The following is a 26,001-nucleotide window of genomic DNA, read 5'->3' as shown; positions in this document are numbered from 1 at the left end:
AAATGTTGCTTTTATTCGGATAGCGGCGAGATTCTCGTCCACAGGTGTGAACGCCAGAATTTGGCGGCAAAGTCTATCTCCCACCACGAATCCGGCGCCGAAACTGCGCTTTTTCGTATGGCCACTCCAATAGGTGTCACAATTTTTGATCTTCTTTCTTCCTTGCTTCGTCCAACGCATTTCTCGGATGGCGGTGATGTCAGATTTTTCTTTGACGAGGACATCAACCAGCCGGGCATCTGCACCAATCCCATTCAGGGAGAGGACGTTCCAGGTGCATGCCCTCAATTCATTGTCCTTCAAACGTTTGCCATGGTCGTCATCAATAGAGAGTGTATTTATCCGAGGCTTGTTGTTATATTTCATTGGAGTATGGTTTTACGGCCACCGTGGTGTGATGGTAGCGTGCTCCGCCTACCACACCGTATGCCCTGGGTTCACACCCCGGGCTAAGCAACATCAAAATTTTAGAAATAAGGTTTTTCAATTAGAAGAAAAGATTCGAAGCGGGGTCGCCCCTCGGCAGTGTTTAGCAAGGGCTCCTGGTGTATTCTTGTCATGAAAAGCTCTCAGTGAAAACTCATCTGCCTTGCAGATGCCGTTCGGAGTCGGCATAAAACATGTAGGTCCCGTCCGGCCGATTTGTAGGGAAAATCAATAGGAGCACAACGCAAATTGGAAGAGAAGCTCGGCCTTAGATCTCTTCGGAGGTTATCGTGCCTTACATTTATTTTTTTATGGTTTTACGTGGCGGGTCCCAAGCCCAGCGCGCAACCCGCTCAGCGGGGGTGAAAATATTACTTGCACGTTTATATAGCGAGCCGCTTTTCGTTCATTACATTTTATAATAATCAACAAACCGTTTTGATAAGTTTTATAAATAAATATATACATGGATTTGATCTCAACAACTGTATTCTATTTGTATGCTTAGTAGGTACATATCGATGGTTGGTTGCACACAGATCCCAAGTGAAGAACTTCAAATTTTGTATACTATAAAAACTTAGGCAAGGTGCACACATGGCTACGCGTCATAGACGCTGCAGGCGAAATTTGTACGCTTTGATGCCGAACACATGTATTTGAATGGAGAGCTGCATACGAGACGTCAGCTGCATGAAAGCGACAAAGCATGAAATTTTCGTGTAACTAAGCGTACAGCAATGTTGGTCGCTGAGCATACGTATGCTTGAAAAAAAGGAAGAACAAGATGTTTGTTTACATTTTTTTGTATGCAAATTTGTGTAATTAGTTAAAAAATGTTACTTTAGTTAATAAAAGTGCGTGAAAGGTATATTACCAAAGCGAAAAAGAGTATAAAGCTGGAGACATTGGTGCTTTATCGGTAACCGTATCGGTAACCTTATAACAGCTGATTCGATCAATCTTATGAGAATCAATGCAATCGATTATTGGTGCCGCTAAGGTCGTAACCGTATCGTAACCAACCAATTGGGTTTTGGTTTACCGTCGTAGCGATAAACAGCTGATTACGTTAGGGATACGGATACAGCGATAAGACATACGGCACCAATGACTCCAGAGAACTGCGCTAAAATAAAACGATTTTGATATTACCCATGTCTGCAAATATTGCACATGCTTTTTTCTTCGTGTGTGGTGAATCTTAAGGCTCCATTAATGATACTTAGCATAGACTTGACTTGGCTTGCGAACTGTCACTTACAGTTCTGTTAAATGAACATTGCATGTTACTGATTACTCAAAACTTAACTTGACTTAGAAGTCTGTTGAATTTTGATTTTCTATGTAAGTTCTAAGTGACGTTTACATTTTGAGATGCCATTTGTTTGTTTCCATTTCATTTTGACATTTTGTCATACAAATTGACATTTATTTAAAAATAAATTTCAACGCTGATTATGATGCCAGATTTTATGCGCCAAGTGGAGTATAATCGTGGCTAAGTTGCCAAGTTTACGCCAAGTCAAGTCAAGTCTATGCTAAGTATCAGTAAAGGGGGCTTTACACAGTTTACCTGTGGTTTCTGATAATATAACATCAGTAATTATTGCTTAAAAATGTTAATATCGAAGGCGTAAGGCCCATCTCTAGCTTGTAACAGGAATTCACACAAATTTAGTAATAGATAATAATTTTTTATACAATTAGAACACATGTTTCATTTGGTGCGCTAGTTGAAAAATGAATATTGCGCAGTGCTGCAATGAGTTGAGCTAGTCTTGCAACTAAAATATAAAAATTATAAATACAATGGAAAATAAACGCTTATGGTGCGAGTTTTCGACTTATACTGTGAATTACCAGCACTGTGGGAAATAACGGGAACGTACCCAAATTACGTGGGGGTTTCTTTAGGTTTTACACCTGGTCACAGGGGGGAGGGGAGGGATTGAGGCTTTGTCACGTAGTCAATAATTTCTAGAAAATCTTACAATTTTTTTGTGGAATTTATTTCGCGTCAAAAATTTCCACGAAAAATCATCAGAAAAACGTGCACGGTAATGCAATGGACGACGTGTCTCGCGTGCCACCTCTGCATGTCCTCTCCAGGAGACCAAAAGAGACCTTATGTATCGTGGAGCAAAGCGCGGAATGGACGACGAGGAAAAAATAATCACGTCTGAGGAAACTCCTGATGCTACTGCTCCCATAATCTACGATGTATCCCAGTGGCTTGATGCTGGAAGCGTATTCTTTATAAAGTTGAATTAGATGAAAAGAAATAAAAAGGAAAAAGACTTTATAAATTAAGTTGTTGTTCGAATATGTTTTTTCTTCCTAATATTATTAACTTGTAATTATATGTATGCACGCACGCTTCGCGTAACGGGCCGGGTGCCGAATTAATAAAAACAACCATAAATGAAATACAATTTTTTTAAGTTAGCAAAAAATAATTTAAAATCATACTTATGAACTACTACGTGAAAGCTAAAGGGGGAGGGGTGGCTTAAAATATACTACCGATGGTCACCGAGGGGAGGGAGGGGGATAAAAAGTTGTAGAAAATGGGTCACGTAGTTTGGGTACGTTCCCTAAGCTCTTCAGCTTGATAAATTAGCACAGGTTTTTTTTTGTTGCTTCTCGTCGCCAGTTAATGTAACCAACTCAAGGCTTTGCTTTCTGGGTAGTGACTGCTCATTTAAGCTGCAGACATTGGTGCTTTATCGGTAACCGTATCGGTAACCTTATAACAGCTAATTTGAATCATTGCAATCGATTTTTGGTGCCGCTAAGGTCGTAGCCGTATCGTAGCCAACCAATTGGTTTTTGGTTTACCGTCGTAACGATAAACAGCTGATTACGTTAGGGATACGGATACAGCGATACGACATACGGCACCAATGACTCCGGCTTAAATTAATAGAGCTATTAAGGCAACGCTTGCCGCACAATATGGAAACGCTTAGCAAAATAGATTTCTTTTCGACTGAAAACACATATTTCACAGTGAAAATAAAAATAAAAATACAAGTATGATGAAATAACGAGATTACAAAGGCAGTGGAAAAATGTATATCTCTAAAATTGGAAAAATGTGATTTCAACATTAAGTTTTTGGTTTGTTGTTAAACAGTACAATTCCAAAAGCTTGTCCATTTTGTACTCCCTTATTTGTTATGATGAAGTTGCAAGCACGTTTTCAAACATGAGTTTGATTAAAGGCAAACACAGAAACAAAATGAGTTTACTTATGTTGACTTCGCTTCTAACACCTGAATATTGCACACGTGTATTTTGATGATGATTCGTACACCCGTAACACGTTAAAAATTTAATAAAGATTTGGATAAAATTTAAATTAATTTTCATCGGCTAACATTTTGGCAAAGCAACATCAAAATTTTTAGAAATAAGGTTTTTCAATTAGAAGAAAATTTTTCTAAGCGGGGTCGCCCCTCGGCAGTGTTTGGCAAGCGTTTCGGGTGTATTTCTGCCATGAAAAGCTCTCAGTGAGAACTCATCTGCCTTGCAGATGCCGTTCGGAGTCGGCATAAAATCATGTAGGTCCCATCCGGCCAATTTATAGGGAAAATCAAGAGGAGCACGACGCAAATTGGAAGAGAAGCTCGGCCTTAGATCTCTTCGGAGGTTATCGCGCCTTACATTTATTTATTTTAACATTTTGGCAAGTCGTATTTTTGGCGAACCTATAGCCGCGCCGTCATTGTAGTAGTGTGTAAAATACTTCTTACTTTTTAATGATACCTTACCGCCAAATGGAAAACAAAAGTTAAAAAACAAAACGTATTTTTGTTGTTAAAAAATATAAAATGAACTATAAAAACAGTATTATTTATGTACCTCCGTTGTACCTTATTATTTTGGGTAAAAGTCTAGTTGAGGGGTCGACTGCTAATACGCTACCAAAAATATCGAGAGAGGTGTCAAAATACGCGTATTAATCTCGAGAACAATAATCCGATGGCGGAAAAGAAAAATTTTATCTCTGTCCGGAGATATTTGCATTTGAAGTTGGCGATTTCCATGTGGTTGTTGTTGTGTTGTACCCCCAAAAAAAATTGTGCATCACCGTGGCGGTAGCCACGGTTATACCACACAGCCGGACTTGGCATGGCGTAGCCCAGGGTTATTTTTCATAATCGCGGCCGAAGGCCTCAAACGCAGAAAGGTGTTCTGCGCAAAAATACTATGGATCCGACCCCTGGTTTCGGAGGTACCCGCGGGTCTTTTTTTGGGTTTCCGTTAATATCTTTTGAACGCGTTAAAATTTTTATTTTTCGCCTTCGGTTATTAATACTGATGGCAAGACGCGTCGTCTGACACCTCTCCCGATATTTTTGGTAGCGTATTAGCCATTGTAAATTTTACCAAGTAGCGCAACTAACAGCTGATCGGTGAAATTTCGCACATTCACACGCACAGTTCTCGACTCAGTTTCAAAACAAAACTTTAGATTATTTAATTCAAATTTTAAAGTGAGATAATCCTTACAAATTTATGTATACAGAATATATATGTGGTTTTTGTTGCTTTTAAAACAATAGTTTTATTTATATTAAAGCCTTTATCATTTTTTTTTTTAACTTTGAAAAATCTCCGAACACCATTCCTTCATTATATGACATTCGACTGCCTAGTCCACTGCCTTCCACTCTATTCGCAACATAACCTCTACTTAAGCTGCCAAACTATATAGTAAACAATGGTATTAGCAGTCGACCCCTCAACTAGACTATTACCGTTTTTTGTTGTGAGTATACTGTACCTTTTTTATAACTTTGGGTAATACTCTAGTTGAGGGGTCGACTGCTAATACGCTACCAAAAATATCGGGAGATGTGACAGACAACGCGTCTTGACATCAGTATTAATAATCCGAAGGCGGAAAATAAAAATTTTAACGCGTTCAAAAGATATTAACGAAAAACCGAAAAAAGGCCCGCGGGTACCTCCGAAACCAGGGGTCGGATCCATAGTATTTTTGCGCAGAACACCTTTCTGCGTTGGCGGCCTTCGGCCGCGGTTATGAAAATACCCCTGGGCTACACAGTCTAGTTGAGGGGTCGACTGCTAATACGCTACCAAAAATATCGGGAGAGGTGTCAGACGACGCGTCTTGACATCAGTATTAATAACCGAAGGCGAAAAATAAAAATTTTAACGCGTTCAAAAGATATTAACGGAAACCCGAAAAAGACCCGCGGGTACCTCCGAAACCAGGGGTCGGATCCATAGTATTTTTGCGCAGCACACCTTTCTGCGTTGGCGGCTACCGCCACGGTGATGCACAATTATTTTTGTGGGTATGAACACAACAACAACCACATGGAAATCGCCAACTTCCACTGCAAATATCTCCGGACAGAGATAAAATTTTTCTTTTCCGCCTTCGGATTGTTGTTCTCGAGATTATTACGCGTCTTTTGACACCTCACTCGATATTTTTGGTAGCGTATTAGCAGTCGACCCCTCAACTAGACTATTACCTAACTTTGTTTAAGTTTGATTTGAAATAAATATTAAAACTTACATTGATAAATATACATATACTTTTAGTTCCTTTTGCAACGGTTTTTGGAATGTCTTGAACGAATTTAGCTCTTTCTAGCCCTTTTAGGTTCTAGCCCAAGGAAATTCTTTTCCTGGTAACACTGATGTTCAGTGCAGACACGTTCGACGCTAACTTGGCTACTCTTTCTTTGACAGACGTCAGTCAATTCGTTTTCGTTGCAAAAAGTTAAAAAATTTAATATTACCCAAAAAATAAAGGATTTTTGATAAGAAACAGAGCGTAGCAAAGCTCGTTAAAAAAATAAATAATGGCGGATCCACTGAGTTTGTTACGCCAGTACAACATAAACAAAAAAGAAATAATAGAACGTGACAGTCAAATAATATTCGGTGAATTTTCGTGGCCGAAAAATGTGAAAACAAACTACTTAAAATATGGGTAAGCAAGCCAACGTAGCATCTCTTGATTTCTAAAACCAAGAAGTTCATTTTAAGCAAGTAATTTTATTTAAACAGGTCTGGCAAGAAAGGAGCGCCACGCGAATATTACACGTTGGAATGTTTACTATATTTGCTGAAAAATGTTATGTTACAGCATTCTGTATATGTGCGCCAATGTGCTGTAAGTAATGATTTTTTTTTATTAAGTCAATATGAATTTGATTGGCTAATTTTCCCACAGGCGGAAGACATACCGGCTGTAAATCGTCCCGATCGGAAAGAGTTGCTGGCATATCTCAATGGTGAGACGTCAACATGTGCCAGCATAGATAAAAGTGCTCCACTTGAAATCCCTACACAAGTGAAACGGCCTGCAGATGGAGATTTGCCAGGTGGTGATACACTTGTCAAGAAGGCGCGATTCGAAGAAACTCAAGTGCAGAAGGTGCGTGAACAATTGGCAGCACGTTGGGATGTTAACAAAAAGGAGACCACCGTCAATATTGATAATATTAAATCGCTATCGGAAACAATGTCTGTTGAGAAAATAGCTGCAATTAAAGCCAAACGTCTAGCTAACAAACGTACCACAATCAAGCGCACCGATAATGAGGATGCTATGGCAACTGATTTACGTGCAATTCTTGATTATGATGTAGATTCAACAAAACATATAATTAGTCGTGAACGACAATGGCGTACACGTACAACAATATTGCAAAGTGCAGGTAAAATGTTTGCCAAAAATATATTTGCCATATTGCAGGGCATAAAAGCTCGTGAGGAAGGGCGAAATAGGCCAGCAGTTCAACAGGCTATTAAAATGCCAGAGCCGCCACGTATTGTAAAACCGCAACCACAGCTTACACAGTACAATCGTTACGATCAGGAGCGTTTCAATAGACAGAAAGAAGGTGAAGCTTTGTAATTTTTACCTGTTTTAGCATTATAACTTATATCATATTTACAGAAACCGAGGGCTTCAAAATCGATACATTGGGTACCTATCATGGTATGTCATTGAAATCGGTGACTGAGGGATCACAGGCACAACGCAAAGCGAATATGACACCACAGATACGTATGTTTGAAAACTTTACTATGACATAATTTCTGAAACATTCTAAAATAAATTGTATTATAGCTGGCCGACCCAAAGAAATGTTGCCAACTGCTCAAGCAAGGCAAGCTGTGCCATCGGCACAGAAGCGTATTTCACGCACGCCAATTATTATAATACCTTCCGCCAATACCAGCCTCATAACTATGTATAACGCCAAGGACATTTTACAAGATTTAAAATACATTTCGACAGATGAAAAGAAGCGTGCAGGTAGTACAAGAGATAACGAAGTGTTGTTGCAGGTGAGTAATCCTTAAAGAAATTGAACCAGCTAAGATTATGTTGTGTTCCCTAAGGATTGAGGTGCACTACCGCCAGCGGGTTAGGGGGATTGGAAAATACCCGCGGCAGGTATGCTTCTCGTAAGAGGTGGCTAAAATACCGAAATGATTCATAATGGCTGTGTTACGCAACCCTTTCATGGCAGGGAGGGATGGCCTATAAGGTTTAATATGGTCATACTAAATAGTTCCCGAATTAGTCGGGCTTGAACCTTAATGGTGCTTGTTACCAGAACATCGGTTAACGCTCCCCAAACCTTTCGGGGAGTGTCTTTATGGCTAAAACAACAATCATGAAAATCTGTGGCAAAATCAATCTCTCTTGCGCAGCCAGTTAACTTGTTTTGGTCACATCGATGAATTCAAAATAGTCTTTGTTGGTAAAAGCCTCTGATTCAGTTAGGAGTAAGCGAGGCTGAACATTTTTTAAGATTACCCGTTGTTGATTGCATTAACACCATTCATGAAATCAAGGGACATACGAACCAATCGAACCATCATTAATATATGACTCGGAACGATTCTTATATTTATCTGGGACAGCTTTCGCACTGTAATGGCACTCCCCGAACACTTGGGTGAGATCTTATTTGTGTTAAAAGCTGCCTATGGCCCATTAATAATAGGAAACTCTCAAGTTTTCCGCCGTTCCCATGACAGTCGGGTGCAAGCATCAAAACGTCTAGGCTTTATATCATGCCATTATTTTACTTCGACAAAAAATCCGCTGCACCACATATTTGATTACATCAAGAACCTTAACAAAAAAAAAAAAAACCAACCAATCCTGTTGCGGAAGTAGTCAGGAAGTCAGGATAAAGAAGGAGAGCCGCTCACATTTTTTGAGCCGAACATACTTTGATAGCCTCACCGAGATAAAATAAATTGAGAATTAAGATCGCCTGTTCGAATCGAGCTCAATGCCTGACAATAACTTTATTATCATTATTATTGTTATGATTTTTTTCTTAAATGAGACTATGGCATCATTGCCATGAAACAAGTCCATTGTTGACATTGGCAAGGAACAGTATAGAAGAAGAAATAGCGAAGACAAACAACCGCTGTGATAGCTGAATTGTTAAATAGCTGAATGGGTAAACGTTGCCGATGAAAGAATTTAGCAGTTCTCGAAATGGATCTATACAACGGGCTTTGGCAGTTGTCTAAGTTTGTTCTTTCTTCTATTCTAACTTGAACATTTTTTCATTTCAAAAAAAAATCATAACAATAATAAGGATACAAAAAATTATTGTTAGGCCTTGAGCTTGATTCCAGGACACCACCTACACAGGGAGGCGCGAGTACTCTCCACCCCATCTCCCAGGGCTCAAGAAGTAATTTCCGCAAGCATTATGAGAAAATACGGCACCTGAGAACATAGTCGTATGTAGAAGAAAAAAAGAAACTGGTCCTCAGTGATATCCGCATTCTCCCTAGGCAGACACGCGTCACTCTACCACACTTCGATCTGGATACTGATACAGGTTAAACTCTCATCTATCCAGAATCAACCCAGATATACATAATGTATGTCCTGCTTGCAATGTGTCCCCAAATGACACCAACCATTTCTTTAATTGCAATGTGGAACCAGCGCCTCTAATACCCCTCACACTCTGTTCCACCCATGTTGAAACTGCAAGTTTCCTTGGACTCCCGTTAGAGGATATTGATAATAATTTGTGAGTTGTAGCATCTATTGGATCTTATATCAAGAAAGCCATTGGCCGGAGTGCTCATCCATTTACGGCCATCTTATTGCTAATAACATATATGTAATACTCCTATATTGCTACAAAAAGCTAGGTACATTCCCAAACATCAGAGTGCCGATATATTTCTGTTTAAATGTTTTTGTTTTTGTATTCAATAATCGAATGTACACAAATTTAAATTTTTTCTTGTCACACTTATGCTGCTACAATCGCAAACATTTCCAGCCATAACCGCAGAAAGGGCTTAACCGGCATAAACAAAATTGTTCAGTAGACGCTTTTTTTGTATTTATATTGCGATTACCTTAGATAGTAACGTGAAAGTTGGTGTGTATATAAGACTATATAGTTGATGTATACTAATGTGGGATTTTTTTTGCATTTCTTTAATAATAATGGCGCATTTGTCGCTTACGCCCTTTTTGCGTTCCAAAAAAAAGACTTCATTACTTGAAAGTGTCGGTTAAGCCAAAACTAAACTAAAAAAAATACACATTTGAAAATAATAAAAACAGTGGTTGGTGATGCAGATCAATGTTTTTATTCAGATTTCAAGACGAAATTCATATTTAAAGATGCAGACTGATTAGCAAATATAATATATATAAATTTACAACTAAACTAAGTTTTTCTAAATAAAAACTATATAACTAAGGTACAATCTATTCATTTCACATTGCCGTCGTCTACATCAATAACTGGTAATGTATCTGTGATAAAAGAGTTGTGTTTTAAGTTGAGGTACTCTCTGTGGAAAATTTCGGGAATTATATTTTTATCACAAAGTGATTTCAAATCATAATAACAACGATGAAATTCTCTGTAAGCTCCTGTATAAAGTGAAGTAGAACGTCCCTACTTTCGTAGAAGTCTTTTGGGTAGTGGTTTCGGGATCCTCCTACCTCGTTTCCCAACACAAGTATGTTGTTGTTGTAGCAATGCTCGCCCCACCTAATAGCTGCGACCGATCACAAATTGTCATCAATATCCTCTAACGGGAGTCCAAGGAAACTTGCCGTTTCAACAGGGGTGGACCATAAGGAAAGGGGTGTTAGAGGCGTTGGTTCCACATTACAATTGAAGAGATGGTTGGTGTCATGTTGGGACACATTGCAAGCGGAGCATACATTTTGTATGTCGGGGTTGATTCTGGATAGGTAAGAGTTTAACCTGTTACAGTATCCAGAACGAAGTTGAGCAAGAGTGACACGCGTTTCCCTGGGGAGTATGCGTTCCTCTTCCGCGAGTTTTGGATAATTTTCTTTAAGTACTGGATTCACCGGGCAATTCCCGGCATAAAGGTCCGACGCCTGTTGATGGAGTTCACCAAGGACCTGCTTGTGTTTTTTCACTTCATACGGCTGGGTTCTCAGGTGCCGCATTTCCTCAAAATGCTTACGGAGATGACTCCTTAAGCCCCTAGGCGGTGCTGGTTCATCAATCAGATGTCTGTTGGGATGCCCAGGTTTCTGGGTATTCAACAGGAACTGTTTGGTCAGCATCTCATTTCTCTCCCTGATGGGGAGTATTCTCGCCTCATTATGCAGGTGATGTTCTGGGGACATAAGAAGACAGCCCGTGGCGATTTTGAGAGCAGTATTTTGGCAGGCCTGTAGTTTCTTCCAGTGGGTGATTTTTAGGCTTGGCGACCATATGGGTGACGCGTAGCACGTAATCGGCTGGCTAATTGCTTTGTATGTAGTCATGAGCGTTTCTTTATCTTTTCCCCAGGTACTGCCAGCGAGGGATTTGAGGATTTTGTTACGGCTCTGAAGTCTCGGAACAATTGCGGCTGCGTGCTCACCAAAATGTAGATCCTGATCAAACGTCACACCCAAGATTTTGGGGTGTAGGACAGTCGGTAGTGTAGTGGCATCGACGTGGATGTTCAAAATGGTCGACATTTGGGACGTCCATGTTGTAAATAAGGTCGCGGAAGATTTAGTCGGTGATAATGCCAGGTTTCGCGAGGCGAAAAAACTGGAGAAATCAGGGAGGTAGCCGTTTATTTCATTGCATAGCGCATCGATCTTTGGGCCTGGGCCTGTGACCATTATTGTGCAGTCATCGGCGTAGGAAACGATTGTAACTCCTTCCGGTGGTGAAGGTAGCTTAGATATGTAGAAATTAAACAAAAGTGGGGATAGGACACCACCGTGTGGCACCCCTTGTTTATTTCTCCTTGGTTTTGATGTTTCGTTTCTAAATTGCACCGATGCCTGCCGACCACCCAGATAATTTGCGCTCCACCTTTTAAGACATGGGGGAAGGGTAGACCCTTCCAGGTTTTGCAGTAACGAGCCATGGTTGACCGTATCAAAAGCTTTTGATACGTCTAGCGCTACGAGTACTGTTCTATGGTGGGGGTATTGATTTAAACCGCAATTTATCTGGGTGCTAATGGCATTTAGCGCGGTGGTAGTGCTATGGAGTTTTCTGAAGTCATGCTGATGGGGGGCTAGCCGCAAATTTGCTTGGAAATAAGGGAGCAAAATGGCTTCAAGCGTCTTTGCCTCTGGCGATAGGAGAGATATCGGGCGATACGACTCACCTATGTTAGCGGATTTCCCAGGCTTTAGTAGCGGGACCACCTTGGCCATTTTCCGTTTCTCGGGTATGACAAAGGTGGAAAGAGACAGGTTGAAGACATGCGCTAAATATTTGAAGCCCTCTTTCCCTAGGCTTTTAAGCATCGGCATGGCTATGCCGTCTGGGCCCACTGCTTTGGATGGTTTAGCACGATCAATGGCGTCCTCAACCTCTTTAGCGGTGATGGTGATTGGTGACGCGCTGAATTTGTGTTTATGTGCGTGTCTATTGGCTCTCCGTCTATCTTTGTCGACCGTAGGATGCATTAAATATTGTCGGCAGAAAGCGCTCGCGCATTTTTTCGCGTCCGACCGCACTTTGTCGCCAAAGGCGATGGAAACTTTGTCTTTGTGCTTAGTCGGATTCGATAGGGACTTTACGGTGGACCAAAGTTTACCCACACTGGTAGAGAGGTTACAACCTCTTAGGTGCTCTTCCCATTTCGCCCGCTTGTGTTCATCCACAAGCAATCTGATGCGTTGGTTTATATCCCTTATTTGGGGGTCGCCTGGATCAAGCTGTCTTATAAGGTCACGTTCTCTCGCTAAGTTTGCGGCCTCCGCCGGGAAGTGGGGCCGGATTTCGGGAATTCTCCCGGCGGGAATGAAATGTGCCGAGGCGGATTTAATGACCTTACGGAAGGCACGCTCCCCTTGGCGGGCATCAGTCGGGATAGGGAGGGCAGCAAAGCGGTTGTCTGTAAAGGATTTATATTCTTCCCACTTTCCTTTTTTGAAGTTTATGAAAGTGCGTTTTTCAGTGACGATGAAGTCGGAGGTACGCTCGAGCGAAATAAGTATGGGCAGGTGGTCGGATGCCAATGTTACCATCGGCTGCCAGTTGACGCAGTTTACGAGTTCTGCGCTCACGATTGAGATATCTGGCGAGCTGTGACAGCTTCCTACCATACGTGTGGGGGCGTCTCCGTTTATTGTGCAGAACGCCTTTTCTTCTATTTGATCCGCCAACATCTCACCCCTACTGTCCGCCCGCAAGTTTGAATGCCATAGATCATGATGGGCATTGAAATCGCCTAAGATAATGCGATTGTTGGCAGTGAGTAAGGCCCTGATATTAGGGCGGTATCCACTGGGGCAACAGGTGGCAGGTGGGATGTAGATGTTGATGATTTCTAGGTTTGCATCGCCTGACCGGACAGATAGGCCTTGACGTTCTAAGACATTGTCCCTGCGGTCGATGCCAGGATCAAATATATAATATTGCACTGAGTGGTGTATGATAAACACGAGACCGGTTCCATTTCCGCTCTCGCGGTCTTTCCTGTGGACATTATACCCAGAGCAGGTCTGCAATGCAGATCTTGCTGTGAGTTTAGTCTCTTGAATCGCAGCAATGCGGATGTTGTACCGCTTCATGAAATCGACTATCTCCGTAATCTTCCCAGTTAGTCCATAACAGTTTAATTGCAGAATTCTGAAGTGCATAAGGGGAGACGCCGTCACTCTGGGGGTAAGTGACGGGTGACTACGCCTGGGTTGTGGAAGGCCAGGACGCAATTGCTGTTGTGGCCCTGGGACTGGACGTCCTTGGGCAAGCATTGGGGTACCTGGTTGATTTGGGTTTGCGACCTGGCAACATGGCGCGATGAAACCCGTCGGGGGTTGCCGTCGCGGAGACCAGAACATCTAGGAAAGTGGCACCACCCAAGGCAGGAGCTGCATTGGGCGGATGTCGCAAACCTATATATTCTGTGCTGGCAGACGGTGCAAACGGAGGCAGGGACTAAGAGTCTGTTTCCCTGACCTGCACGATTGCTGCCGAAAAAGAGGGGGAGAAGACGGGGGCAGGGGCTGATGTTCAGCATTGCTACCAACTCTACTACGAAGGTAGAAGTTATGAGTGGTATCAGCTGTTTGAGTTGTTGGCGCCGTGGGGCGCGAGCAGCAGCGGGTACTTGTTGTGGCTTGCTGAGCAGCGGTGCTGCTGGAAGGTAGTGGGGGGGGTGGGCGCTTAGGCGTAGACTACGGGACGCCCTTGGGCGTGAACAGCAAGGAGCCACAAAAGATTTATAAAAGTTACGTGGACGTCGGGTTTTGGGATGAAGCCCAGAACAACCTGTCCGATGCAACCATCCCTTGCACGAGACATACTGAACAGAGTATGACCGTCCTAAAAAGATTCCTTTCCGGCAGATGCAGCAAAACCATTTCTCAGGACCGGGGTCAGGAGACGCACCCGGATTGGATTCGATATCTTCACGGAGTAAGAGAATATGGAGCAGTCCTGCTGTAAGGAGCTGCTGGGAGGATGACAATTTGTGGGAGGGACGAAACAAATTAAATGGGGTCACACTGAAATGACAGTCCTTGGTCGGGAAAAATCCCGAGTCGCTCCGGTACATAGAACCGACTGCCTTGGGAAGCGCCCAACACAAGTATCTTCTTCAACTATTTCCTCTGAAGAATACTTTATTTGAAATCTGCATCAATCATCTGGCTATATTCATTATAATCCTTATTAAGAGAAATCTTAATCTAAAAAATAATCATCTGTGTTTGCAAGAAGTCCATATTTAAATTAAAAACACGAAAATTACGAAACATGCATACCAAAATGTAAAAACTTTGTATTAAAATTACAAAATTTTCTCGGAAAAAAGGCTTAACCTACACATTGCGAGCACAAAAAAATTTAAACAAAGTGTTTTGTGCACTTGACACAAATTGGCTTATCTATAACTTCGTATCGGTATTTCGTAGGACTTAAATTTTTTTGGAGCTGGTGCATATGGTAATGGCCTTTCAGTTTCCATCAAAAACAAAAAATCAAAAATAATGTCGGTTAAGCCCTTTGTGCGGTTATCGCTCGATTTCATAGGCTGTCTTGTTTTGATTTCGAATTTCGAGCATTTTCTATTAGCAATATAGCAGTATTACATATATGGATAATAATCAAAAAACTTTCTTCAATTTCCAGCGCAAACGAAATAATCAAACTGTGCCCTATCGCATCATTGATAATCCACAAAAGCTTTCTGCTCAAGATTGGCAGCGTGTCGTAGCAGTATTTGTAATGGGTCCCGCATGGCAATTTAAAGGCTGGCCATGGGATGGTAATCCCGTCGAAATTTTCGCCAAAAGTAACTTAATTAAAACTAATATATCATTAAATCAATTATTTTAACATTTTCTTGTTTCCTCCATTTCCTAGTTTGTGCTTTCCATTTGCGGTTTAGCGAGTTAAAACTGGATGCTAACGTGGCAAAATGGTCAGTTACGGTACTAAATCTTTCACAAAACAAAAGACATTTAGATCGTGCAGTGTTAATGACATTCTGGGAGACATTGGATAAGTGAGTACAGCGGAAATAAAATTCACTGAATGCAACAATTAATTATTATTTCATATTGCAGATATATGGCTAAAAATAAGCCAGATCTTAGATTTTGAAGAGAATTTATTATGCTGTATAGTAGGAAAACAAACTAGCTATGGATTCCTGTTACAACAAAAATGCAATTTTATATTGTATTACGAATGTCGGATACTTGCTTTTTTTTTATCTTAAAAAAAATGAAGCAAACATTTGCATTAGTTATTAGTAGTTATTTATAAAACATAAAAAAAAAAATATTTAAAAAAATAACCTCGAAAATGAAACGCAATCGGTCGGTAAATATCCGCTCCTTAGCATACTTGTATAACTGTATTCTCATTAAGTACTATACATTGGCAAAGAAATTCTCTTTTGCAAATCAATAAACCAATGTTTTGTCCTTCTATAATGTATAAAACACGGAACCAAGAATATATGAATTTGTTTTAACAAGGACTATAATATTAATACGTCATCAATAGTTTTTTTATAAAAAAGTCTTTTTATTATTAGGAGGCAATCTTTCCACCACAGGAGCAAAAAGCTCTGCTTCCTAAAAATACATGCTGCTGTTGTTGTTGTTGTTGTTGTAGGCGTGCTTTGCCCCAACATTGCAATTGAGAAGATGGTTGATGTCATAGATCGAAGTTGTGCCAGAGTGGCACGCGTCTCCCTGTGGAGATTACTCAACTGCGAATTTCGGGTAGTTAGGCATTTAGAATGGAGTTCGCCGGGCAATCATCGACATGAAGGTGTGCCGACTCATAGTATTTTGTATTTTCATTTAAGTAGTTTGCCTCGCCAATAAACAGCCAAAACTTTAGTGCATCGCGAATGTGGCATGTGAGGCAATTTTTTACCGTTTCCAGTTAGGAAATCCTAATAATGAGAAAAATGTTGATATTGACTACAGATTCTCCCACCACCTGAATTGATATCTTAAAAGTGTCACCATATTTAAGAAATTCAAGAAACACGAAGTTCTGAAAAATATAGAAAGAAGAGCAGAGAAGAGATGCACAAACACATGCAGATATCTTATCTGAGATGCTCCCAAAAGTATGCAATTGTAATTGTTGAAGTGTCGCTCACAAATACACGCATATGAGAACCTATATACGTGCATCTGTAGTTATAATTATATGGCGGTAACTGGCGATGCAATGTTCAAAGGCCGAGGCTAAAGAACATTATAGATGTCCGGCTAATGACTATAACGTGTGCGGATGAATGGGACAAGGAACGACTAAGGAAGTGTCAGCTAAAAGATACAGATCTGTCACATGTTATGCAAGGGCTCGAACGAAAGGAAAAACCAAATAGAGAGGAGATGTCAGCAGAGAGTCCCATTGCGAAGTCATATTGGGCACAGTGGAACAGTTTAGAATTGATATCCGGTTGCTTGCATCGAGTATGGGAGAGTGAGGATGGTCAATGCGAGTAGAAACTGATAGTTGTTCCCAAAAAGAGGATTCCTGACGTGCTCAGCGAGCTGCATAATGGTCCAAGCGGAGGTCATCTTGGAATCACGAAGACGCTCGAGAAGAGTAAACAGAAATTCTATTGGGTTGGTTGACGTCAGTCGGTCACTGAGTGGATTGCGAACTGCGAGGTTTGCAGCAGAGTGAAAGGGCGCAAAACGCGAAGTCATGGCCAGATGAAGCAATATAACTCAGGTGCGCCATTTGAAAGGATGTTGTTGTTGTAGCGATAAGGTTGCTCCCCGAAGGCTTTGGGGAGTGTTATCGATGTGATGGTCCTTTGCCGGATACAGATCCGGCACGCTCCGGTACCACAGCACCATTAAGGTGCTAGCCCGATCATCTAGGGAACGATTTATGTGGCCACATTAAACCTTCAGGCCAACCCCTCCCTCCCCAACCCCAAGTTCCATGAGAGCTTAGAGTGGCCAGAGCCTCGTCTGTTAGTGAAACAGGATTCGCCACGGATAGGTGAGGTTGACAATTGGGTTTGGAAAAGCTATATATTGCGCTGGCAACCTGAAGGGTTTCGCTACATAGCCCCTTGAATCTGGTATTTTAGTCTGACCCCCTAACCCGCTGGGGTGCAAGGATCGCCATGGATATTGCAGGTCCATTTCCTACTAGCAACTGCGGAAACAAGTATGTACTGGTGGTTATGGATTACTTCAGCAAATGGCCAGAAGTATACCCAATCCCAAATCAAGAAGCGGAAACAGTAGCAGAAGTGTTTATAAACAATTGGGTTGCAAGGTATGGTGCACCAATGGAGTTACATTCTGACCAAGGCAGGAATTTCGAATCAGCTGTGTTCCGGGAAATGTGTCAATCATTGGGAATTAGAAAAACACGGACAACTGCATTACATCCTCAGTCCGATGGTATGGTGGAACGATTCAATAGAACATTGGAGGAGCATTTAAGGAAAGTATTAGACAAGTACCATAAGGAGTGGGATACACATATATCATTATTCTTAATGGCTTACCGATTGGCAGTGCATGAGACAACGGGCCAAACTCCCGCAAAGGTAATTTTTAGCAATGACCTTCAACTGCCAGCTGATTTGAAGTTTGGGATAGATGCCAATGCGGAGAGAAATGTCAAGAAATCCACTGGTGTTTTGGAAGAAGAGCTGAGAGAGATACACGATCTGGTAAGGCAACGATCAAAAATTATGAGTGACAAGATGAAAGCGAGGTACGATAAAGCAATTAATTCGGAAGGGTTTCAGGAAGGAGATTTGGTGCTGTTATACAACCCACAACGAAAAAGGGTTTGTAGCGCAATATATAGCTTCTCCAACCCAATTGTCAACCTCACCTTCGAGCGGCGAATCCCGTTTCACTAACAGACGAGGCTCTGGCGACCCCAAGCTCCTCATGGAACTTGGGGGTGGGGAGGGAGGGATGGCCTGAAGGTTCAATGTGGCCATATAAATCGTTCCCGAGATGGTCGGGCCAGCACCTTAATGGTGCTGTGTTACCGGAGCGTATCGGATCTGTATCCGACAAAGGACCATCACATCGATAACACTCCCCAAAGCCTTCGGGGAGTAACCTAATCGCTACAACAACAACAACAACAACAAAAAGGGTTTGTCCCCGAAATTGCAGTGTAATTGCGAAGGCCCATACAAAGTTGTAAAACGGATCAACGATGTAGTGTACCGCATACAAACCATTAGCAAACCACGAACCAAAATGAAAGTGGTTCATTTGGAAAGGCTGGCAGCGTTTAGATCGAGAGATTTGTCTGATCGGAACGATCAGACTTAGGTGGAGGGCAGTTTGACGAATATGAGTGACACTAAGTGATACTCACATCCCTAGTCTGGTGCTAAGTAAATGAAGTCACAACAACAATAAAGCGGGCACTTGTATCTACATAAACGAATAAAACATTATGTCTACACATATGTACGTACACGCAGCAGAGAAAAGATGCACAAACACATGCAGATATCTTATCTGAGATGCTCCCAAAAGTATGCAATTGTAATTGTTGAAGTTCGCTCACAAATACACGCATATGAGAAGCTATATACGTGCATCTGTAGTTGTAATTATATGGCGGTAACTAAGTAAATTCTGGAAGCGCCTAGAAGATGCCATGAGGAAATCACAGAGTATAAAAGCACCAGCGGTAGAGGCGCTATAATCAGTTTTTGATTAAGCACGCAATCTGTCGGGCAATATAGAGTTTCATTTAAGCTATCAGTTTGGTTATTAAGCAAGCTAGTTGCAAAGTATAAGTGTTATTGTGAAGTACTTTAATAAAGGCCATTTTTCCATTATTCAATATTGGAGTTATTTATACAACAGTTTAGTGATTCGACCTTAGTAGAAGATTGCAAATAAGGGAAAGTGCAAGTAAATTCGTACAATATATTGGGCCTTAATCTGCAATTCGATTTATATCGAATTTGAAAAAAAATGCATGTAATTTAACATCTTTCGAATCGCATTTTCTTTCGAATCTAGTTACAGAATTTGTCCGACTGTTGTCTCCAAAATAAGTCCCACACTTAACCCACGAAAAATTGCTTGAATAAAAGAAATTGTAACTTATGTGACCGCCGTGGGTGTGGTGGTAACGCGCACGTCCTGGGTAAAACCCTTGCTAAAGCAATATCAAAAATCCTGAAAAACGGGTTCCTAAGCGGGGTCCAGTGGTTTGCAAGCACCCTTAGTGTTACTCTGTAATGAAAAGCTTCTCAGTGAAAATTCATCTGCCATGCAGCTGCCGTTCGGAGTTGGCATAAAGATGTACATAGGTTCCGACCCGCAGATATGTAGGAAAAATTAAAAAGCGATACGCTAAATCTCGCCACCGTTATAAACTAAAATATACAATTTGTTGTTGTATTAACGATAAAGACACTCCCCGAAGGTTTTGGAGAGTGTTATCGATGTTGATGGTCCTTTGCCGGATATAGAACCTGCACGTTCCGGTAACAAAGCACCATTAAGGTACTAGCCCGACCATTTCGGGAACGAGTAATATGACCACATTAAACCTTCCTTGCGATATCGGCACTCTCCCCCACCCCCTAGTTGGGATGACATCCTCAGGCAGATAGTATATGAGAAAAGATATAAAGTAGAACTGGGAGACAAGGGTACGTGGGAAGAAAACAGAATTGAGAGCATTCAGCAGCTAAACAGTATAGTATGGTATACCGATGGCTCGAAGACCCCAGAGGGGATTGGATCTGGAGTCGTTGGACCCAGAGCCAAGATATCAATACCCCTGGGAGCATACCCGAGCATCTTTCAAGCGGAGGTATTCGCCATAAGCCAGTGCGCGGACCTGAACCTTCAGCGGGAATACTACAATGAGAAAATTGCCATACTCAGTGACAGCCAGGCCGCCCTCAAGACCATCTCGGCATTTGAAATAAAATCAGCACTAATTGAGTGCGTGGAAAAGCTGAATCACCTAGGAGCACACAATGAACCACTGTTGGCCTGGGTTCCTGGCTACAGGGGAGTCGAGGGAAACGAGCAGGCGGACAGCCTTGCCAGAGAAGCAGCAACGATACGACCTATAGGTCCTGAGCCATTCCTGCCAGTAGGCCCGCAGGAAATAAGGGGCATCTATTAGCAGAAGAAAAGGAAAAAAGGGAAGAACACTGGCGTAATATGCCAGGCCTGAGACAATCTAAGCTACTGTTAGGGGGTTACTGCACAACTTGATACAGGGCATTTATAGGCCTCTCGAAAAATAACCTAAGAATTCTAACAGCTCTTCTTACAGGACACTGTAGACTGAACAGCCACATGCAGAAGCTGGGCATACTATCGAACAACACATGCCTATTCTGTGATCGATCAGCATAGACGGCGGGTCATATGCTCCTGCAGTGTGACGCAATGTCAAGACGCAGGGCTAAGTTATGGGGTCACGATGGCCAGAGCATTCTCACATTAAATCCCTCAAGCCAGGTGAACTGCTAGGGTTCATCAGAGATGTCGGCTTGGATGAGGTGTTGTGAAGCAGATGAGGGCACAATAGACCAATGGTCGCAGTGCGATCCTCAATTAATTATCTATCTATCTTTTTAACAAAGAAAAATCTGTTTCGTTGATATGTAGAATTTGTGTAGACCTTCTCGAAATGAACCCATCAACTATTCTTTAATTTGTAGGTGTTGTGTTGAATTTATTCTTTATTCCAAGCTATAGGATTTATTATTCAAACCGAGTTCATACAAAATTAAAGAAAACAAATTACATTTTTAACGTAAAAATACCAAATATTTATTTTAACTTTAATCAATCCTCTTTTCAAGTGATTCTTGCACTTTAAACCGCTCCTATTTGTAAAATCGGTAAAAACAGCTTAAATGCCTTTTCTATATATTGTGTTGCATTTAACATTTCAGCAAAAAGCATGCTTACACGAGCCTTCACTAAATCATCTTCCGTCGCATTCTGTGCATCCATTTTAATAGAAGTTAGCGCTGTGGCAAAACGATTTGTCAAACCATTCAAGTGTGCAATAAATTGTTTGCACAGTTGAACAATACAATCGACTTCATTCGCAGTACTATGATGATCTTTCACGAGAAACAATTCCGCAATTTTATGTAATTTATTTATTTGTAATGCACACGCTTCGGCTAACGTTGTAATGCCACGAGCAAACGACTCCTGTACGATTTCATTTGTATCGGTCAATGTCGCCGCTTGTGTTTCGTTAAGCCATTGTAAAGCTATTGTCCAGTGGCTATAAAAATGAAGATTTTGTTAAAAAAATTCTTTATGAAATTTAGTAATTATTTAAGTTACTTAGCTATATCGTCGAAATTTATATGTAAATCTACATCCTCAATGGCCCCCATGAGTCGTGCATTCAATTCCTTAACATCGTAGTTACCGTCACTTTCGCCTTCTAAGTCCTCTAACTCCATTAGCTCTTTTACTTCATCAATTGTTTCCTGTAGTTCAGTAAGGGCTTTACCACTAACCGCATCCTTCAGTTTTTGCAATTTCAGTGATGATTCATGTGATAATATTTCCAATGCTTCGAGGTGCACCAGGCCGCAATGATTTTCGAAAAGCAAATCAAAACGTAACATTTCTCGTGATTTTTCAAGTTTTAATTCTTTTAGTGTATTCTCCAAGTTATCCGCATCCTTTTTGGCCTCCTTCAGGACCTAAAAAATTTGACAATATTTATTCATGTGATATAATATCTATACAAATTAAGAACGGATTGACCGATTTAGATTTTTGTTTGTTTCGAACTATGGTTCAGGGTGGCTTGAAAAAAATACAAATAAAAATGAAATTAGTAGTTTAGTGTGTGTCTTTGTATTCCACTGACTTCTTTCTAAGCATCTGGACCCTTTTTGAGTATGTCAACATAATGCGATGTTAATTAGTGGCTAACCCATGATTTGAGGTAAAATAAGTAAGCAGAACGACTTGGTTGTTTTGTTGGATTTGTTAGTGACTTTACGGTATACTTTAGCTTATGTTGTTGTTGTTGTTGTAGCGATAAGGTTGCTCCCCGAAGGCTTTGGGGAGTGTTATCGATGTGATGGTCCTTTGCCGGATGCAGATCCGGTACGCTCCGGTACCACAGCACCAATAAGGTGCTAGCCCGACCATCTCGGGAACGATTTATGTGGCCACATTAAACCTTCAGGCCATCCCCTCCCTCCCCACCCCCAAGATCCATGAGGAGCTTGGGGTCGCCAGAGCCTCGTCTGTTAGTGAAACAGGATTCGCCGCGGATAGGTGAGGTTGACAATTGGATTTGGAGAAGCTATATATTGCGCTGGCAACCTGAAGGGTTGCGCTACACACCCCTTGAATCTGGTATTTTAGTCGCCTCTTACGACAGGCATACCTACCGCGGGTATATTCTGACCCCCTTACCCGCTGGGGTTACTTTAGCTTACCAAACCCTGCAGTCTCTTCCCCTATTTTGGTTATCTTCCACCAAGTGTTGACATGCTTATTGCTTATTGATTGGCGGTCGTACAAGGTTCTAGATTCAAGGTCAGACAAAAACAATATAAAAGTCTTTAAAAAACATTTTTTTTTTTTCATTCAGAAGAATTCACCCGGTCAGATGCCGTTTGGAGTCTGCATAAAACATGCAGGTACAGTGCCGCCAATTTGTTGGAAAAATAAAAAAGGAGCATGACCCAAATTGGCAAAGAAGTTCGGGCTAAATCTCCTCGCAAGTATTTCGCGCCTTTTATTTATTTATTGTTATTGATGCAAGGTTAGGTTAAACTGGTGTTAATAAGGACCACACAAAAATGACTTTGATATATGTAGTTTCCTATAAAAACACAATAAAGTTTTAAAGGTACAAAACAAAGCAAAAACGTCATCATGGGCAAATTCTTTCGGTTAAAATTGTTAATTTCCTAAAAAATCCGCTAAACTTTTTAATCGTGCTTATCCGGTATTAGACGGTATTTATAATTAATTAATGGGCGCCATGGTTAGATGGTAGCATTCTCCACCTGGGTTCCTAGGTTTAAGTCCCGATCTAAGCAATACCTACAAATTTGAGTTTTTTTATTTAGAAGTTTTTTTTTAAGCGGGTTTGCCTCTCAGCAGTAATTAGGCAAACACTCCCGAGTATATTTCTGTCATGTAAATAATTTCAGTGAAAGTGCATCTGCGTTTCAGCTGCCACTCGCAGTCTGCATACAACATGTAGGTCCCGCCACGCTAATTTGTAGGGGAAATTAAAAGGAGCACGGCGGGAATTGGAAGAGAAGCTCGGCCTCAATCTAAAGTTATCTTAAAGAAATAATTTTAACAAATGGGTTATAAGAAATTTCGTCCTCATTATAATTCCCCCTTAAATGTAGACATATATAATATTCATATATCGCATAACACAAACCTCACTTAAGTTGGGTCTGTCAGCATCTAGTCCCAATAATTTCCTTTTATTCATCAGAAGAGGATCATTTTCTTGTAATATATGCATCGTTTTCTTTCCAATGCCTTCGAGCGTATCCAAGCCCGTGTTTAACACTTTTGTTCCAATCGATGTTACTCCACTAACAATGTTCAATCCAAAAACGGGTGTCCCATCTGGTTCTTGCTGCACACTTTGTATTTGTTGATGCATGATTGGACCCTCCTTTTCCTGTTTGTTTACATCTGTGGTTCTTTTTACATTTTTGCCCGTCATTGCACTCTCAGCTGCTTGCATTCGCACAAGCTCTTCTGGATCGGGTACACCAATAACTTGATTAAGTCCTTGACTCACGGTCGTAGATAGATCCGAAGCTGTGGTAAGCACTGAAGAAACTACACCACTGAAAAGACCACCCCACCCAGCTGTTTGCGTTGGTAACATATTTTGTTGCTCTATTTCTTCATTGTTGCTATAAACCCTAACACTCGAATCTTGTTCTTTAAGAGTTGTCGTAGTATTAATATTAATAGGAAGTTTATCATCCTTACTTCTATGTGATTCTGGTGGTTTTGTTTCAGGTACATTCTCGAATTTATCTTCCGCGTCACCCCAATCATCCCACTGGTCATCCTCTTCCCAATCGTTTTCGTCGCCTGTTGAATCGCTTATAATTTTTGCGTCCAATTTAGTAGACATTTTTATTTTGCTATTGAAAGGCTGCGCACAATAATATTTAGATGTCTCCGAGGTTCGGATGCCGTTTAAGTATTAGAGCTAGATTTCGATTCGATTTTTAATCGATTGAATCGATCTTTTTTTAAGAAATGAAGAATCGATTTTCTCTTTAGAATTGTTCGATTTTTTTAGCCTTCGAAGTTTTGACAAAGAGGATAAATATAATATGAGCAGTCACTCGTTATTTTTTAGGCATTTACTCGATGTAAACTATGAGGTAGTCGCTACTTTCTTTTTGGGCGAGATGTTTATAAACGTCTTCCATACATTTTCATGGGGTATTTGTGTTTATTTTTCCGACTGTATTTAATTAATTATTTAATTCTCTTTCCAAAAAACACGTTTGCATAAAGTGACAACACCGCATGGATAAATGGAAGGCAATTCAAAAATGTCCCTCATAAAACAAAAGTAGCGACTACCTCACAGTTTACATCGAGTAAATGCCTAAAAAATACCGAGTGATGGCTCTTATTATATTTATCCTCTTTGGTTTTGATAATCTTTCAGCAACTGTGTCTTTTTCATATTTATTGATAAAAACGTGCAGAAAATATATTTGTTGTAATTTTTTATAAATTTAGCTTTATTGGGGCATTTCACAGACCAATAGTGTTTAAATTGGTAATAGCCTATTCGAGGGGTCGACTGCTAATACGCTACGAAATATATCGTGAGAGATGTCAAAAGACGCGTATTAATCTCGAGAACAATAATCCGAAGGCGGAAAAAAAAATTTTATCTCTGTCCGGAGATATTTGCATTTGAATTTGGCGATTTTCATGTGGGTGTTGTTGTGTTGTACCCACAAAATAAATTGTGCATCACCGTGGCGGCAGCAAACGTGTTTTTTGGAAAGAGAATTAAAAAATTAATTAAATACAGTCGGAAAAATAAACAAAATACCCCATGAAAATGTATGGAAGACATTTATAAACATCTTGCCCAAAAAGAAAGTAGCGACTACCTCATATTTTACATCGAGTAAATGCCTAAAAAATAACGAGTGACGGCTCTTATTATATTTATTCTCTTTGATACCACACACCAGGACTTGGCATGGCGTAGCCCAGGGTTATTTTTTATAAGCGCGGCCGAAGGCCGCCAACGCAGAAAGCATTGTGAATGATAACTAAGTGTAATATCTTCTGCATAGACGTCAAAATTCCAAAGTGATTGGATCACCTGATTTGTATTTGACTATCGCTGTCTCATTCTGTATCTCTTTCTATCACCCGCTGAAGATAGGACCGCCCTGTCTAAACGCTAAAAAGTAGCCATATTGAACATCCTGTCAGGCATTTGACAGATAAGATATCACACTTAGTTATCATTCACAATGGCAGAAAGGTGTTCTGCGCAAATATACTATGGATCCCAGCCACGGTTTCGGAGGAACCCGCGGGTCTTTTTTCGGTTTTTCGTTAATATCTTT

The 26,001-nt window shown here is 40.9% G+C and overlaps 2 protein-coding genes across 3 annotated transcripts; one reads left to right on the top strand and one right to left on the bottom strand.

The window, feature by feature from the left end:
• Window positions 1-6,159: 6,159 nt before the first annotated feature.
• Window positions 6,160-15,906, top strand: hyx (cell division cycle 73 hyrax). Its single transcript, XM_067760080.1, has 8 exons — window positions 6,160-6,403; window positions 6,481-6,586; window positions 6,647-7,319; window positions 7,376-7,486; window positions 7,550-7,770; window positions 15,054-15,216; window positions 15,288-15,429; window positions 15,491-15,906. Exons 1-8 carry the CDS (start codon window positions 6,273-6,275, stop codon window positions 15,525-15,527), a joined length of 1,584 nt encoding a protein of 527 aa, XP_067616181.1. The 5' UTR covers window positions 6,160-6,272; the 3' UTR covers window positions 15,528-15,906.
• A 5,179-nt stretch (window positions 15,907-21,085) lies between these two features.
• On the bottom strand, window positions 21,086-24,610 carry LOC137236964 (protein FAM114A2). Of its 2 annotated transcripts, XM_067760069.1 has the most exons (4): window positions 24,380-24,610; window positions 23,811-24,328; window positions 21,728-22,095; window positions 21,086-21,665 (listed from the first exon to the last, which is right to left on the bottom strand). In XM_067760069.1, exons 1-4 carry the CDS (start codon window positions 24,525-24,527, stop codon window positions 21,242-21,244), a joined length of 1,458 nt encoding a protein of 485 aa, XP_067616170.1. In that variant the 5' UTR covers window positions 24,528-24,610; the 3' UTR covers window positions 21,086-21,241. The 2 variants fall into 2 exon arrangements, with proteins under 2 accessions (XP_067616170.1, XP_067616163.1); XM_067760062.1 differs by having other exon boundaries at window positions 23,811-24,610.
• Between the last annotated feature and the right edge of the window lie 1,391 nt (window positions 24,611-26,001).

Source organism: Eurosta solidaginis, chromosome 1 (assembly GCF_040869045.1).
Source record: "Eurosta solidaginis isolate ZX-2024a chromosome 1, ASM4086904v1, whole genome shotgun sequence".
Classification (NCBI taxonomy): Eukaryota; Metazoa; Arthropoda; class Insecta; order Diptera; family Tephritidae; genus Eurosta; species Eurosta solidaginis.
Note: the sequence above shows the minus strand (reverse complement) of the source record. Positions and strands in the feature narration are given on the sequence as shown.

Excerpts from the sequence above, each read along its gene's own strand:
- LOC137236964 (XM_067760062.1), bottom strand. The coding sequence starts at position 24,527 with ATGTCTACTAAATTGGACGCAAAAATTATAAGCGATTCAACAGGCGAC. Across the intron at positions 22,096-23,810 it reads ACAGACCCAACTTAAGTGAG|GTCCTGAAGGAGGCCAAAAA; the intron begins GTTTGTGTTATG and ends CAAATTTTTTAG. Across the intron at positions 21,666-21,727 it reads AATTTCGACGATATAGCTAA|CCACTGGACAATAGCTTTAC; the intron begins GTAACTTAAATA and ends TCATTTTTATAG.
- hyx (XM_067760080.1), top strand. The coding sequence starts at position 6,273 with ATGGCGGATCCACTGAGTTTGTTACGCCAGTACAACATAAACAAAAAA. Across the intron at positions 7,487-7,549 it reads GAATATGACACCACAGATAC|CTGGCCGACCCAAAGAAATG; the intron begins GTATGTTTGAAA and ends ATTGTATTATAG. Across the intron at positions 7,771-15,053 it reads ATAACGAAGTGTTGTTGCAG|CGCAAACGAAATAATCAAAC; the intron begins GTGAGTAATCCT and ends TTCAATTTCCAG.